The sequence below is a fragment of the Podarcis bocagei genome (genome assembly GCF_964188305.1).
Source record: "Podarcis bocagei genome assembly, chromosome: 7".
NCBI classification, from domain to species: Eukaryota; Metazoa; Chordata; class Lepidosauria; order Squamata; family Lacertidae; genus Podarcis; species Podarcis bocagei.
This window is the reverse complement of record NC_138132.1, coordinates 19,599,808-19,617,079: the sequence shown is the minus strand read 5'-3', so window position 1 is coordinate 19,617,079 and position 17,272 is coordinate 19,599,808. Positions and strand designations below refer to the sequence as shown.

The 17,272-nt window shown below is 46.4% G+C and overlaps 1 protein-coding gene across 1 annotated transcript; it reads right to left on the bottom strand.

Annotated features, from left to right (window-relative positions):
* Nucleotides 1-232: 232 nt before the first annotated feature.
* Nucleotides 233-16,723, bottom strand: LOC308591529 (alpha-tectorin-like; the record flags this gene model as incomplete). Its single annotated transcript, XM_081202294.1, has 14 exons — nt 233-701; nt 1,414-1,576; nt 3,136-3,384; nt 3,963-4,126; nt 5,188-5,372; nt 5,650-5,769; nt 6,890-7,155; nt 8,877-9,163; nt 9,767-10,159; nt 11,716-11,915; nt 12,843-13,365; nt 14,739-15,340; nt 16,086-16,650; nt 16,718-16,723. 14 exons carry the CDS (start codon nt 16,721-16,723, stop codon nt 522-524), a joined length of 3,903 nt encoding a protein of 1,300 aa, XP_081058420.1. The 3' UTR covers nt 233-521.
* Nucleotides 16,724-17,272: the final 549 nt, after the last annotated feature.

The following is a 17,272-nucleotide window of genomic DNA, read 5'->3' as shown; positions in this document are numbered from 1 at the left end:
CTCCTAAGATAGGGTTGTGATACGTCCAGAATTTTCCAGACGTACTACAGTCGGCAGCAGTGTCCGGGTGGAAATTGGCAATATGTTTGGGGAAATCTGGATGTAGGGCAGTGCCATTTTTGCAATTTTCCTTAAAAATGCCTCCAAAAAGTGATTTTGCAAAAATAATAATAAAATGCAATAACTTTGAGCAAAACTAAAAAATAAAAAAGCTGTCCGGATTTTCACTGTTTGAACGCTATCCTAAGATGTAAGATGAACTCCTGTCACTAATGAACATTGTTAATGCTATGTCTGCTTGCAGGAAATGGAAATTACACACCTGCTGGGTTATTTAAAATCAACAAGCTGCATTTCTTTGGCACACAAACACCCCAGAATTATTATTATTAATTCAATGTATTAAATCAAACTTTCTGTTCCTCATGTTCCTTGCTGAATTAATCTAATTTACAACTTGGGTAAGAAAACAGCAGCACCCCGCCCTGCCCCACAGTCATGGGAGAGGCAGAAAGATTCTTTTAGCGTTGTTTGTGAGAACAGGCAATGCCAGGCAGGGGCCAGGTGCCTGAGCCTTTGTGTCGAGAGGAAAGTGTCTTGCCTTGATCAAGAGAATCATCATATCTCAAGAAAGGGCCAGCTGAGACAATGCCCGATGGAGGCTTCCTTCCAGCAATCGCAGGGCCTGGCTTGTCACAATTCTGAAAGAAGGGGAGGAAATGGGACCTTATTGTTTTGTCTAGAGGATTCTGCATAGGTTAGCTCTGTAGTCTCAGCACTCCCCTGGGTACCAAGATGACAGTCAGGCTAATTTCCTAGCCCATTGCCAGTCTGTTTTCTGTCCAGGTTGATGCAGGTATATCAGGATCATATCTAGATTTTAACACAAGTCAAGATCGCCTGGGTAATTTTCCACCTCTCTGATCTTAATCTCTCTCCAGATGAGGCTATGAGGGCCATCACCAGCTCTCAAAGCTGCTGCCTTGGCCTGATCTGACTCAGAAACCTTGACCCTGTGTCAGCATGCAACATCCTTGGGCAGCTGCCAAGGCCCCAGACTCCCACAGGTAACCCACTGCTGATGCCTGCCCTAGGTACTCCTTTAACTGGCACTCCAGTCTGAGCACTGGAGTCGCTCAGCTGCCATTTAAATGCTCTTGATATTTTCCAGGGTACTATGAGAAACTGACCACCGTTTTGATTTCCCACAATACCCCAGAATGACACTATGGTGGGGGCATTCTGGGAAACTTAAATGGTTCTATAGGAGTGGAAAGAACTCTGCTTCCGCCGCCAGGTAAGTCCACAACACACAATGGGTTGCCATTGGCATGGGAGGGGCCCCACTATGGCCCCGCTCCATCCTGGAGCCAGCCTTGTTAGCGGTTCCTCCTTCTACTTTTCCTAACTCACCACGGTGCACCTGGCGGTAAGGAAGCTGCAGAGGCGGATACGACAGTGCAGGTACACTTCCTCCAAATCTGGGATGAAGGCAAAGACATTGAAGGAGAAATGGCCAGTGAGGGACACGGCATCCTTTTCAACTACCACGGTGCCGTCTCGAGGGTTTGGACACCTGCAATGAGAAGGTGGCATAGGGCAAAGGATTGAGAGTTGCAGGGTCCTGGTGAGACCAAGGCCTTGTTCACCTGTGCAAGTTTATCACTCGTTTGACTGAAGCATCAAACGACAACAAAGACCCTTCACAAGACTTTCATGTCCATCCAGGGTCATCACAACGATCTTCCATTAAGACAGTCCTGACATTCAGCTAGGAGTCGCTGAGTGTTGACTGATCATCGGCTGAGAAATCCCATTAGGCTGGTTCACGTAGAGGCGTTTTCATACTTGATCTCTGCAACATCAAGGAATGATGGGCAGAGGGGCGCTGGAGATGTTGCACCACATTTTCTGAGACCCAGGCCTTAATAAGGAGCATTTTCATCCCTTTCATCCCTTGGGCTGTGTTTTCCTTCCCCATAAATTTTATACGCAGGAGCCAGAAAGGGATCAAGACCACAACAAGGACAGGGAGGAGAGAGTCTTTAACCCTGTGGTCTGAATTGAAACTGCAGCTCCCCTTTGCAGTGGGGAGCTCTCTGCATAGAAGACATCAGGTGTGTACAGGCCCAGATGGGGGGGGGGTGCCATATGGGCTATTTGGCCCGGGCCTCCGATTCCAAAGGGGGCCTCGGTCAGCATATTTATCTATATTTTCCATTTTGTCTTTATATGCAGATATGGTTCAAGCCTTGAAATAAAATTATTTGTCAGCATAACTTTTGTGAAAATTATTTATATACTTACTTATTTATAAGACTTCAGTTATCCACAGGGTAAAAAAAAAGGGGGGGACACATTATCTATCTGGTCTGGGCCTCTGCCTGGCTCTAGGTGTGTAAGTGTGGAGGCTCAGTTTCTGAACAGGATCATAGTGGGGGCAAGAGTTTAAGATTCCCCCCTCCCTGCCCAGCATGTTATCCACCCAGTTTGAGGTCTCTATATCAACTACTTATATGTTTTGTTTTAAGAAAAACAGACACGCAGGAACTAAATATATGAATAACATCATTTCTAGTTTGATCCTCAGTTAGGAGAATATTCAAGTTAGGCTCTTGTCTCACTACACTGCAGTCCCTCTACTTCTCCCCTTCTTCATACATACAGTGGTACCTTGGGTTACAGATGCTTCAGGTTACAGACGCTTCAGGTTACAGACTCCGCTAACCCAGAAATAGTACCTTGAGTTAAGAACTTTGCTTCAGGATGAGAACAAAAATCATGTGGCGGCAGTGGGAGGCTCCATTAGCTAAAGTGGTACCTCAGGTTAAGAACAGTTTCAGGTTAAGAACAGACCTCCAGAATGAATTAATTTCTTAACCTGAGGTACCACTGTATTCAGCTTGAATGCTGTGGCTTTCTTCTCTAGCTGCCCTTTCATGCCAGGTGTCCTGGCCCTCAGTCCATGGTCGATGTCTAAAAGGCATCAACAGCCAAACCCAAGTGTCCTCCCGATTCTCAACCCCTGTTCTCCAGTGCTATGAATTCTCTCTTCTCCCTGCCTGTCTCCTCCAGTTAGTAAGCCCTGTTCCCTTTCGAGCAGACCACGCAAACAGGAAGAGGCAAGCAGCTTACTGGTTGGTGATGATATCCCACCGAATGCTGGAGGAGGCGTCTTTGTCCGGTGTGGCCCAACACGATGACAAGGTCAGTACAAAGCGGGTGGCGTCTGCCCCCGAGATGCTGATGCCCACATAGGCCCTGTGATTGACAGTGAGTAGGATAGGGCTCTGGGTGAAGGGCCGGCTGTACTGAGGGTCTTGGTACAAAGTCATGGTGGTCTGGTAGCTCCCTTGGCCGGAGGTGAGAGTGGTGTTAATGATGCTATCAAAGGGGTAAAACATAAGAGAGTTACAATGCTTTTGTTTTGGAGCAAGCAACAGGGCAGCACGGCACTTTCTTGGGCTCAGGAAGAGGACTGATGGGAGATGAAGAGTGAGGAAGAAGGAAGATTTGGAAAGCAGGAGGTTGGAAGGACACAAGAGCAATGTTTTGAGGGTGGGAAAACTCTGCTTGGCCTTTGTTGGAGTCAAGAGTACTGAACTGGGAGGCCTTCAGTCTGGTCTAGAAGGTAGATTCTTAGAGGAATGCAAAGGTACCTAAATTTGAAGCGAATAAGAGCAAAGGAACAAAGAACTTTGGAGCCAACATGGTGAACCTAGGTAAAAGGCCTGGAGTATTTGAAGCCATGTGAGTGGAAGAGGCACAGAAAGGCTTCCACAATTGAAAGATGCATGCAAGGAAAGATGGGGAGGAGCACAGTGAGAGGATACAAAGACAGCTCTCTGCAGGGGACCAGGTGCTGCTGGAGCCAACGCTGGAAAGATGCAAATATTACGAGGATGTGAAATCCTGCATTGGGGCATTTGGCTTCTCTGTCCTGTCCTTCCTGCTGAACTCACTCCTGGATGGGATGGATGGCAGATGTCATTGAAAGGTTGATGTTCAGCGGGTAGGCGCAGGAGAAGCGCAGGAAGAGAAAGCGATCCCTGCTGATCACCCCTCCGTAGGTGTTCTCCACACGGCCCTCCACTGCATTGAAGTAGATGGCATGGGTTGTGTTGATCTGGAAATAATGCAAGGAAAGAACTTTGTGAGGCCCACTGCAACGTAAGCGGACACAGAGGGCAGATTTTCCTTTCTTGCTTTGGCAGTGTCCCTCCTCCCAGTCTCCAGGAGTCTGTAAATAATACCGACATCTCCCTTAGTGTAAGCCAGTTAGGTATCAGAGGCTAAAGGTACAGGTAAAGGACCCCTGACAGTTAAGTCCAGTCGCGAACGACTCTGGGGTTGTGGCGCTCATCTCGCTTTACTGGCCGAGGGAGCTGACGTTTGTCCGCAGACAGTTTTTCTGGGTCATGTGGCCAGCATGACTAAGCCGCTTCTGGCAAAACCAGAGCAGCACACAAAAACGCCATTTACTTTCCCGCCATTTATCTACTTGCACTTTGATGTGCTTTCGAGCTGCTGGGTTGGCAAGAGCAGGGACCGAGCCACGGTAGCTCACCCCGTCGCGGGGATTTGAACCGCCGACCTTCCGATCGGCAAGTCCTAGGCTCAGTGGTTTAGACCACAGCGCTACCTGCCAGAATCTTGCTTTTTAGGAGGTCTATTTGAGGTGGGGTCATAGCTCATTGGTACATGCAGAAAGTACCAGGGTCATAACATCTCTGGTTAAAAGGATCAGATAGCAGGAAATGGTATAGACCAGGCATTTCCAACTCCAAAGAGACTGTGATCTACTCCCAGTATATAAAAAAACTGGCAGTGATCTACCCATTGTCATTGGAGGGAGGAGGAGCATGCGTGGGGTGGGTGGATTGCCCAGCGATCTACCCAGGTTCAGCCAGGGATCTACCGGTAGATCATGATCTACTGGTTGGACATCCTTGGTACAGACATAGGAAACTGACTTCTGCTTATATTATTTGCTCATCTCATCTGTCTACTCTGATGGCAAGCAGCTTTCTAGCATCTCAGTCAGGCAGAGATATTTTGCTGCTACCTATTTCAGCAGAGAGGCTTTTTTTTACTGGAGCAGCAGCTGCATGTTGGGATATCTGTCAAGTGTTTCTTCATGAGTGGGGTGGGGAGAGGGGAGGCTTTATGCTGGATAATTCTCCCTACCTCCATTGTGGTCCCACAGGTCTTCTGCACAGTATCAAAGTAGAAGAGGAGCCTGTCTCCGACAAGCGTGCCAGCGCAGGTGGGATCTGCCAAATGCAGTTCCTCAGCGGGGAATCCATCGGCGAAGAGCAGGCAGCGGGAGAGAGACACGGCACTGTTGCTGCCGCCGCATGTCAACCGGTAATCTGGAGGGAGAAAAGGAATTTGGCAGCCTGGCCCTGTTTCTGACAGCTGGGTTGTTGCAGGTGACAGCTGATGATATTGTTGCTGGAGCTGGAGCCCGCCAGCGTGTGGCAAGACGAGGGCCGCTCTGGGATGGTTGGGACCCACACATGTGGCCCTTGGTTTGACGGCACAGCATCAGGGGAATGTGTGAATACCAACATTCTGTAACATGAAGCAATTCCATGTTTCAAAGGCAAATGCAAAGACAAAAAAGGAAAAGCTGTGGTCCTTGTTTACCATAAGAAGCCCGTTTGGCAGGGCTATAATCTCTGTGGCAGAAGCAGCCCCATTTCCCGTTTTTCTCACCACACCATTCATTGTCTCCACATGCCAAGTCAAGGCAGGGGTCTGCTGCGGCTAGAGAAAGAGGAACAGGTTTAGTTGCAGGAATCAGTGGTGGTCTTAGGTAATTGCCGACTCTGAACTTCACATGGAGGGGTCTTTTTGGATCATAGTATGCATCACTTTCCTTGCTTCACAAAGTGGTAAGCCATACCTGGGGGGGGGGGGACTTGCTTATACTGCTGAATGGGGCCTTCTACCTTTGCTCCAAAGTCTTCTCCTGATGGTTCCACATACTGAGGAACCCCCTCTATTCCTGTGAGCTTGTGTGTATTGAAGAAGCAGGGGGATGGGGGTGTTGAAACTACGCAAGCTACAGCGAGGAACATTTCAAATGTTTACAGTTTTTAAAGATACCACACACACAGAGTTACACACGCACACCTCTGGCCAGTGATTTAAATATCATGATGTTCATTATCTTTTGTGATTGCTGAGGGAGAAAGGCAAGGCAAGTCACAGAATGCTGATAAACATTCCAGCCTCTGGGGTGGAAGTGAAAGCCACTTTGGCTGTAGGGGAAATCTCAATAGGGCCCAAGGATTAGAATGCAGCCCGCCATGTGACAATGGTTAGTCAACCCCTGCTCTGAGGAAGTCTGAGAGCTCAGGGACACATAAGGTAGAGGAAGTGTGTCAGCAGCAGCACTAACAGAAGAAATAATGAGCCTCGCACCTGCACAGCAGATTTTCCGAGGATTGGTTTTTACCTACATTTAATTACCCTGTGTAGTCACCAAGGTTGGTTTTCCATCCCTTTCTAGTTAATAGACTTGGGGTGCTTCCAAAAAACCTCTCTAAGAAGTATTGGTCTTGTTTTGTTTGAAGGGAGATCAGATAATGTCCACCATTTATTTATTCAGCATTCATTCTGATTTGTTTGTGGGGAGGTTAGATGAAGTTGCATCAAAGCTAGTATTACCCCAGACTTTCCAGTATATTTTCCCGTCACTTTTCTTGTTGCAAAAAGTCTGAACATTTGGAAAGTAGATAAGACCTCCCGACCTGCTATAATTTCACAACCTGAATTTGCCAGTTTGTAACTGAATCCCACACGAAAAGAGTGAGAATCTGGAAGCCCCTTTAACCCCAGTTGCCCCCAAGATAGACAGGCAGCTGATGAAATTGGAACTCACGGCACCGGGCAGCTGCTCTCCAGCCACTGACGTGGACCCCATTAAGAAGACACCGTTCCTCGTAAGCGCTGAGGGCCACACACAACATGCCATTAGCCACCCCATAGTGGCACAAGTCATATAAGCAGGACAAATAAAAAGGAGAAGGGTCCACATGCCAGTGGCACTCAGCAAATGGTCCTGATTTGTTAATCAGGACCCCACAGACCTCTTCATATTCCTGGGGATTTTTGCATGGCTCTAGTGCTACAGTGTCATCCAAGCACCTGAAAAGTAAAGACAGGGGGTTTTAGTCCCAGCAGACGCCTTTCTGTGGTCACCGGCCAGAGTTGGGCATGAAAAGGAAAGAGCCTAGGCAAACCTTGGGCTTCCATGTAAATTACATCGGCATTGTGGGACAAGCATGTTGGTTCTATGAGGCTGGTTAAGTTTAATTAATGCACGAAGGGGTTAACACCATAGAGGAAGCTGTCCTGCCAGGCTTCGCTATGTCACTTCCCTTCGGGAGGAAACTGGTAATCCAGCTCAGTGTGTGAAGAGGTTTGAGCTAGTTGCTCCAGCTCAGCCACATGGCTCTCACTAGCCACTCTTGAGTTCCTATACCAATAATTTAGGAACTTTCACCATTTTGGAACTAAGCTAAGTTTTACTGCCTATGAAACTTTTTCTGAATGCTCTATAGAAAAGCACATGAATCTGACCTTTGGAGAGTTTGTAAGTACAATAAACCATTTTTAACTTACCAAACACATGGTCCTTTCCTATGCTGGAGGAAGTAGAAAACTTTGAAGGGAATTTTAAAATGCGCATTTTCTATGCTTTATCTTGCTGGATATTTTGTGATTTTAAATCCCTGCTGGAATCTTCTCCCCAAAAAGTACAAGATCCAAATTTGGATCTTGACAACCAGGAATCCTCTCTCTCTATACAGTGGTGCCCCGCAAGACGAATGCCTCGCAAGACGAAAAACCCGCTAGACGAAAGGGTTTTCCGTTCTTCGATGCGCTTCGCAAGACGAATTTCCCTATGGGCTTGCTTCGCAAAACAAAAAAGTCTTGCGAGTCTTGCGATTTTTTCCGCTCCCCCCCTTTTTCTAAGCCGCTAAGCCGCTAATAGCCTTTTAGCCGCTAAGCCTTTAATAGCCGCTAAACCGCTAATAGTGCTAATCCGCTAATAGGGTTGCTTCGCAAGACGAAAAAACCGCTAGACGAAGAGACTTGCAGAACGGATTAATTTCGTCTTGCGAGGCACCACTGTATATATATATATATTGCCCCAACAGACATTATGTTGTTCTGTTCATTTCAGTGCAAAGGGAATACAAGGCAAATAGGGGTAATGTAATCAATTATGTATTACTTGATTTAAAGCAGCAGTTTTAATGTATTTTTAATCTTTGTTGGAAGCCGCCCAGAGTGGCTGGGGAAACCCAGCCGGATGGGTGGAGTATAAATAAATCATCATCATCATCAATCATATTCGCCAGGTATATTTTCATTTTGCACTTCGGACAACTAAGCAAACACCGGCTATTTCCACTTATGTTTCCATTTCCACTGGAATTCTCAGACATCTTTACTTCAGTGTGACCAAGAGAAAAGCTTTGTTAGCATTTATTTTATTTCCTACTAATCTTGTTCAGAGGTCATGGTTTAAAACAGACTCAAGCTAAATAAGCCATCTCTGCTACATGTGATTTGAAGTTGGCTTATTTTGAAACTGTCTTGAGAAATGCTGGCTGTGCTGAACCATTTGGTGACTTGAGCTGAATGCTGAGGACGTGCTCAGTGCAGCTCACCTGAACACTCCTGTTGCCTGTGCCTTACGCCACACCACACCTTGCTGAGCAGAGAGAGAAAATTTATGGGAATAGATATTCTGTAAATTGCTACCCTCACACCAAGGCATCAGTGTTCACCGGACTGTAAAGATGATGCCACGAAAAGACCAACAAAGTGTTAAACGCTGCAATATCGACCCCTCTTACCCCATTGGGCTTGTATCTGTTTTCCAGGCATTCCCAAACTGCAAGTCATTCTGGGCTTTGCTTCCATCAGGCAGGACTTTATCATCTCTACGGATGCCGTTGAAATTCCCACACATTCCACAGAGTTTCCCCTGGTATTCTGGTCCCGCATGAATAAAGAGTGTGTGGCGGCCGTTGTACTGGATCTCCACACTGGCTACTGTTTTTATTGTCACAATGTTTTTGACCTTGGAAATAGCACCCAGGGCTCCCAGGCTGTGGGGTAGTTGTACTCTTTCCTGGTTGACCTGTGATTGAGGCAGTAAGCATATCAGATGTGTCAGAGAAAGGTTTGTGGCCACCTGTGATCATTTCACAACAAAGTACAGATTTCGTCATTCAGTTCAATTGCACTGAAATTGTTTCCCAGGACCTCATTGTAATTGTGATTTATTAAAGCAAGCTTCTTTCCCAGCTTTCCATCTGATAAATGCCTAAGGGAGCTGACAATAGGAGTGTGGCTAAAAGGAAAACTAACCTGTAACAATGTGAATTTTTTAATTAAAAAAAACAGACAAAAAATGCAATTGCAAAGGCAGCTAAAATGAAATTCAAGCGGGGCACTAAATAAAATACCAAATCTGACTAAGCAGATAAATAAAATGGTGCCAGCATAAAGTAGCCTTAAGGAGGTGGTGGAAAACCAACAAGGGTGAGATGGGCAGGAAATGCCACCTAAGTAATTCTGTCACCATTGGGCAATTGCTGTTCCCGATACCAAACTCTGACATCATTTTTATTGCATTTTCTGTAAGCAGTTTTGAGAGTCTCTGGAGAATATAAAGCAGGATAAAAGCATTTCCAACCCCCCACAAATAACTATGCACCATATCCAGAAATCTTCCACATACCTCTGCTGTTTGGCCACTCCCTAGGATTATATGAAAGCTCAGCATTTCATTCTTCAGCCAGACTTCCACTCGGCTCACAAAAGACACCTGAGGATTTCCCTGGTGCCTGTTCTCTGCAACAACCCGGTAGAAGAAGGGAGGGGAGGGGTGGCAAGTCCTGGAGATCTCATAGGCGCAAGTGCCCTGGAAATGCGCCACAGCCCCATCAAAGGTGAAGTAGTGAGGGTCCCCAGTGACTGTGCAGGTGCCCCACCGTGTATGGCAGCCTAGCTTCCCATTCTTCGCAGCACACTTCTGGCCGAGGTTACAGCTGGCTGGGACACAGCGGAAGTCGGAAGGGCCGTCACAGATGCACCTCTCACGGCAACCAGGGAGCCAGACCCGCTCCCCAATCTGCAAGCATAATGGGAGGTTGTGAGCTGAAAGACTTGCCACAGATATTAATGGTGCACAACCTGAAGTGACTGGATGCAAAACAACAACAACCCTGATTCCTTTTGGAATAAACGTTGCCTGGACCCTTTGTTTGATTTAAAACTTTAATTGCAGAACTTTCTTCAAAACAGAACATAAACATCAAAGACAAACCCAAGTTGTTCTGTACAATGCAGTGGTACCTTGGTACTCAAACTCCTTGGTTCCCAAACACCAAAAACCCCGAAGTAACTGTTCCGGTTTTCAAACATTTTTCGGAGGGCTAATGTCCGATGTGGCTGTCGGCAATTGTTTCCGGGGCTCCTGCACCAATCAGAAGATGCACCTTGGTTTTCGAACATTTCGGAAGTCAAACGGCCTTCCGGAATGGATTAGGTTCAGCGCTTTTGATTTTGCTATTTATTTTGCGTTTTTGTTTTTGAGGCTTTTTCGTGTGTTTTTTGGTGACTGTGTGGAACACAGTTCAGCTACTGATTGATTGACTGTGTGACTGCGGAAATGGATAAAAGCCCCCCATCCAAACAATGACTATCATCAGTGCAGGTAAGAATTTTTTTTTAAATCATCTACAATACTATCTTATTTATTTTATAATACAGTACATTGATTATTGCTTTCATTTTATGGATCAATGGTCTCGTTAGATAGTAAAATTCATGTTAAATTGCTGTTTTAGGGATTGTTTTTAAAAGTCTGGAACGGATTAATTTGTTTTGCATTACTTTCTATGGGAAAGCGCGCCTTGGTCTTGGAACACTTTGGTTTTGGAATGGACTTCCGGAACAGATTAAGTTTGAGAACCAAGATACCACTGTATCTTGTGCTGTCCAGCACAGGTTCAGCATCTTAGAATTCCAAACAGACCTGGAAGCAGAGGTCACTCTCTTTCCTAAAGCCTCCATTTTGCTTGGAGCTGTTTTCTTTCCCTTCAGGAGACTCTTTCACACATTTCTATTCCCACTAATCCTGGGAACAAAGGACTAGAGCCACAACCCTTCCAAGTTGGCAGATTTGCAATTCAATAGCCTCCCATGTGATCTAAAGTTAAACACTCCCATGTTAGCTAGCAGAGAACAACAACAATTAATTATCAACCCATGAAGGAGCCCAGAGAACTTAGTACACTCCAGTGGAATTTCCCCATGTTGAAACTTTTCAGCAACACACACAGGCACTCTCAATTTCAGGGTCAATTATACAATTGCACTTAACAACATATGGCCACTGTAAAGCTGTGTCTACTCAGTGAGAGGGCACTCAGCAGAATGCCCTCTGGTGGGCTTCCTGTTTATGCTGGTGTCCTCCCAGTGGACTAATGAAGCACCAGTTCTCCTCCAATCAGTACCAGGCAACTGCCATTTTAAATTACTGCAGTGTCCCAGATATAAGCATCACTCCAGAGCACTGTAGGTAAATGGGAGCCATTTGAGGATTAAGGGCAGCAGGGAGAGAAAAAGCCCGTTGTGGCTACATTATGGCTACATACACTGGAAAGCAGGGGTGTGGACCCTCACCTTATAATGCAGCCCTTTGTGCACACAGCCACACTGCTCTTCTGGGATGCATCTGTCTCCACTGCGCAGGTACCCTCTGTCACAGAAACACCCTTCAATGCACATAGGAAGGCAGTGGGGCTTAATCCAAGCACTGAAGCAGACGTCCTGGCAGGGAGGCCCACAGAGCTCATAGTGGCTATTGGCAGGGCAGTCAATGCCTGCTCAGGAACGAAGAGACATGGAATGAGAAGCAGAGTGCCATTAAGGGAGGGGAAGTCCCAAAGCACAGGTGGGAAACCTCAGACACAAGGGGCCAAATTCAGCCTTTTAAGTCTCTCTCTCCCTTGGAACTCTCTCCAGGCCTCACACCTCACCAGCCCTCCTTGAGTGTTCTTGCCTGGCTGGAATGTGTCCTTGAACTTTTATAGAACCATAGAATCTAAGAGTTGGAAGTGACCCAAGAGTCATCTAGTCCAACACCCTGCAATGCAGAAATCTCAGCTAAAGCGTCCTCATGCTTTCATAATACCTCGTGCTTGTTTGGATGGAGGACAGAAAAAAAGGGGGGTGCTTATCCATATTATGAAGATCACAGGCCCCAGACCAAGTGCTTGTTAGCCTGTTTGATATTCTTGCCCTGGTCAAAACAGTCTCAATCTCCATTGTCATGGGGGGGGGGGACGACAAATAAAGTGCAAGCGTAAGTATAGATACTATTGACTGTTTTTCAGTCTTTCTGCAGACCACCTGAATCACTCTTCTTGTAGAAGAAGAATTTGGATTTGATATCCTGCTTTATCACTACCCGAAGGAGTTTCAAAGCGGCTAACATTCTCCTTTCCATTCCTCCCCCACAACAAACACTCTGTGAGGTGAGTGGGGCTGAGAGACTTCAGAGAAGTGTGACTGGCCCAAGGTCACCCAGCAGCTGCATGTGGAGGAGCGGAGACGCGAACCCGGTTCACCAGATTACGAGACTACCGCTCTTAACCACTATACCACACTGGCTCCCAGTAGAACACCAGTAGTCCACGGATCACAATTTGAGAACTCTTGGTTTTAAGCCTAATTTGTTACAGAAAAACAATACATCACATTAGCTATACTGCAGTCCAAACTGTGAGGCAGAAGTGGATTTGGCCTACCACAGAAAGTCTCTGTCCTCCAAGGTGAGATGGTAACATTGGCTCTCTGGCAAGCCATTACGTATGTCTGAATGGACCGGCACAAGGTGTTGTTGTCCCTGACAGAGAGATGAAAGTAAAAGATACAGTCGGTCAGATAAGGCTCTGGATCAACTTGGGAGTGGCAAGAAGCAAACGGCCCATCTGGATTCTGGATGATCCAGCACATAGATTTTGACCAGATGAGATCAAACATGGGGTTAGAGGCACGAGATCCATCAAGGTCACCAAAATGCAACGTGTTTTTTGTTGTGGAGCTATTTTTCAATGGGAAATCATCACCAACAGCTCCATTAAAGTTCCCACACAGCCCGCAGGTCTGGCCTTGGTATTGAGGGGGAAGTGTGACAAGGAGACCGTGGTCCAGGTCATAGATCACCGTTAGCCCAAAGTCTGCTTTTAAAGTTGTGTAAAAGCCATGCTGATAAATGGCAGTTCCCAGGGCCTGGATTTGCACTGGGAGGTTTAAAGCCACGCCATCAATCTGTATGAAAGGAAACGACAAAAGCAGGTTAGTCCTGACAACAGAAACCTCAATGGCCAAACTATGCAGAGATTCCCAATTACCACATCTTTGCTGCAAAGTGGCCATGGAGAAGGGATTTTGCAGCAGAGATACATCCAATGTGGGCATGTGCTTAACCCTTTCCCCACCACCTTTCTACTGTGGCTGCAACCATGTCCCTTGCAACAAGCCACGGCCCTCCTCTTGGCACAGCACATAGCATATGTGGGAAGCTCCATCAGGATAATCTGAGCATTTTGCAGCAGAGGAACAACGGTTGGGGTTCACAGCGGCAAAGAAGCTGAGCAACAAATGACAAAGTTCCTGGTTTGAATCTCCCCTCTGTCACAAACTCATGAGGGAAGCCACTCTCTCTCTCTCTCTCTCTCTCTCTCTCTCTCTCTCTCAGCTTCAGTATTAATGACACTGACTTGCCTTACATTAAGACCAGCTAACCGCTGCCCTAATCCAGGCCTAACCTGTCTGCCTCCCCATGGACATTTGTCTCTGCCCACCCCAATTTTTATGGTGGTAGCAAAAAAGGGGACACTTAGGGAAGACATGGTCTAGGGGTGGGTCTGCCCAAATCTATCTGCCCAACTCTATCTGCCCAACTAAATCTATCTGCCCAACTCAGCCCTGCATCCTGATGAGGATGCAAACCATTCCATCCTTGGTCATCAAACTGATCATTTGAGAAGCATGGAAGGGCCAATCACATCCCTCCTCCTCTTCTCCCCCCTTCTCTTATTAGAACACTGCCCACTGATAAAGGGATGCTGTGAGTAATTTGTGTGCCCAGCATGTCTGCATGTTGTGTGTATGTCTAGTGTTGTCAAAAGTTGCTGGTCTCCAGGCTGATGGAGTGGTCCTCCCGTGTCCTTTCTGATTCCTCCTCTGCTACAACCTGATGCCAAAGCTGCAGCCCTATGACAGCCGAAAGGGCTGGGGAAGGAAGAGTTTCGGATTTGATACCCCGCTTTATCACTACCCGAAGGAGTCTCAAAGCGGCTAACAATCTCCTTTCCCTTCCTCCCCCACAACAAACACTCTGTGAGGTGAGTGAGGCTGAGAGACTTCAGAGAAGTGTGACTAGCCCAAGGTCACCCAGCAGCTGCATGTGGAGGAGCGGAGACGCGAACCCGGTTCCCCAGATTATGAGACTACCGCTCTTAACCACAACACCACACTGGCTTCTTAGCTGAGCTGCTGGCGGACCTGCATCTCTCCTTTCTCCTCCTTTGCACACTGAATTTTCTGCTCTGCCGAGTCTGGGGATGAGTTTAGGCCGAAGCTCAACACAGGCCCAGGCCTTTCCTGTTTAACCTCCAACATGGCTCCTACGTTCTTACCTGGACAGTGCCCTGGCGTTCTCTCTGCAGAGATATCTGTGTATTATTCGCTAGCACAAGCACTTCTGATATCACGGGTAAAGGATTTCCAGCCACATTCTCGGTCTTCACCTCAACTCTAAAAGATGGCAAGGACTCCGGTGCCCCACACAGTTCAACCACGACAGTCGTGGAGGCACCATGGAAACCATAATGCCGCCCATCAAAGGTGATGTAGCTGAGAAACCCGGAAACCCGACAGGTACCGTCTGACAATGGGTGACACCCGTACACCCCATTCTGGCTACCGCAAAACTGCCCGGGGCCGCACAAGGACTCTGCGCCACCAACGGCATGGACTGATTCGTCACACCGGTATATCTTATGGCAATTCTCTCCTTCCTGGAAGAATGTTTCCCCTTTTAGGTAGTATCGGCCCTTGTAGCTGCAGCCACACTGCTCCCGAAGCACACAGGCGGTGCCACTCAGCACTGAGCCAGCTTCACACTGGCATTCTTCTAAACAGGCAGGTGAGAAACTCCTGGGCACAGGTGGTTGTGAGCAAGAAGCGGGGGAAGCAGTTCCACAGAGCACGTAGTTGCTATTCGGTGGGCAGGTCAGCTCTGAAAGACACACACAGTGCAACACTTCCAGCAATGTTAAAGAAACATATATAAGAACATATGAAGCTGACTTATACTGAGTCAGACCACTGGTCCATCTAATCTCAGTATTGTTGACACCAAATGGCAGCAGCTGTCCAGGATTTTCAGACAGAGGACCTGGAGATGCTGGAGATTGAAACTGGAGATGTGCATGCAAAGCGGATGTTCTATCACTGAGCTATGTCTCTTCCCCATTTAGGGAATACTCTCCATGAAGGAGAGATAGGTAAAATAAGAAAAATGGGAGGAAACTTCCATTCCAGCTGTTGACGATACAACAAGACACCTTAAAATTCTACTTTTTGAAGATCAGGGGAAAGAGACGGCGGAAGAAGATTGGAAGAAATTCAAAATTTATCTTAAGAAATATTGTAAAATTAATGAATGCTAAAATATTGAGGTTATAGAAAAAAGGGGACTACAGCTGTAAAAGATTAAGTAAAAGAAAAGAACAAGGGAAAATTAGATAAAATTAAGGGGGAGGATTTGCTGAAACAAATTTGGAAATTGGGATGCAGAAAGGGGAGGTACGGGGAAGTCGGTGAAGTAAGGTTTAAGAAAAAAGGATTTGAAATTATACATGTTTGTTTATGTGTTTGTTTGTTTGTACTGTGCGTTGTTTGTGTTTATAAAAATTGTGAAAAACCAATAAAAAAATTTATATATATAAAAAAAGAATTCTACTTTTTGAAGTCTCACTTACCACAGCCGACAATCTTCCTCCATGGCTGAATGATGATGCCCTGAACCTGACACTGCCAAGCATAACTCTGAAGGGCCATGCACAGGGTCTTATGGCTGCCCTGAGTGGCACACAGGTCTTTCACACAGGTCTCCATGTGCATTTGAGGATCTGCAAGGTCGTGGCATTCTTTAAAGGGTCCGTTTTGATCGCTAATCATTCCACAGCGGCCTTGAGATCTGAACTGGGCTTCCTCGGTTTCGTTGCATGAGGACGGGAGCCCAACCACTGTGCAGTGGAAAGGGGAGTTGGCATCCTTCCAGCTGTTGCCAAAAGCAAGGGCATCCTGAGCCAAGGAGCCGTTGGGGGTCCTGAAGTCATCGTGGTGGTTTCCATTGAAATCTCCACCAAGGCCGCAGAGGGACTCGGAATAGGTTTCGGGAACAGAAACGGACACATAGTAAGACCAGTCGTAGGAAATGGAGAGGCCAAAATCAGTCTGGATGATGATGGATGAGCCTCTGAAGTAGGCGTTGATCTTCCCTGATGCAAGAGTGAGGGGCAGGTTTGCCAGGAGGCCATTTACCTAGGACAAAAGGGTGATGCCAGAAACCTTTAGGAACTACTGAGACCCCCGTGCCGACCACAATTACCCCCATGCTGACTGGTGTGTTTTGGTTTTTTTAAAAAAAAAATTAAATTTTATTAAATGTTACAAAAAAGAAAGAAAAAAAGAAATAGAAACAATACATAAACATACATAAAAATATTTTATCTACACAATTTTCCAGAATGCAAACTAGAAAAGAAGAAAGACAAAAGATAAAAAAAAGAAACAAGAAAAAAAATGAAAAGAAAAAATACTTTTCATAATCAATTTCATACCTGATTAATTGATAATTGACTAGTGTGATTTTTAATATACTGAAATCATTGCTCATTTTAGTTTACTATTTTCATATTCATTCCTTAAGCTGTTATTCTACAAGAATTGGCAACCTTTCGGATATTGCCGGGCTTCCCATTCTGATTCACTTTATTGCTGCATGGAGGGGCATTCCTGAGCTGAAGTGCAATGAAAGAAAAAGACAGCCCACACACCCTCTACCCTGAGCATATACAGTGGTGCCTCGCAAGACGAAATTAATCCGTTCCGCGAGTCTCTTCGTCTAGCGGTTTTTTCGTCTTGAGAAGCAACCCTATTAGCG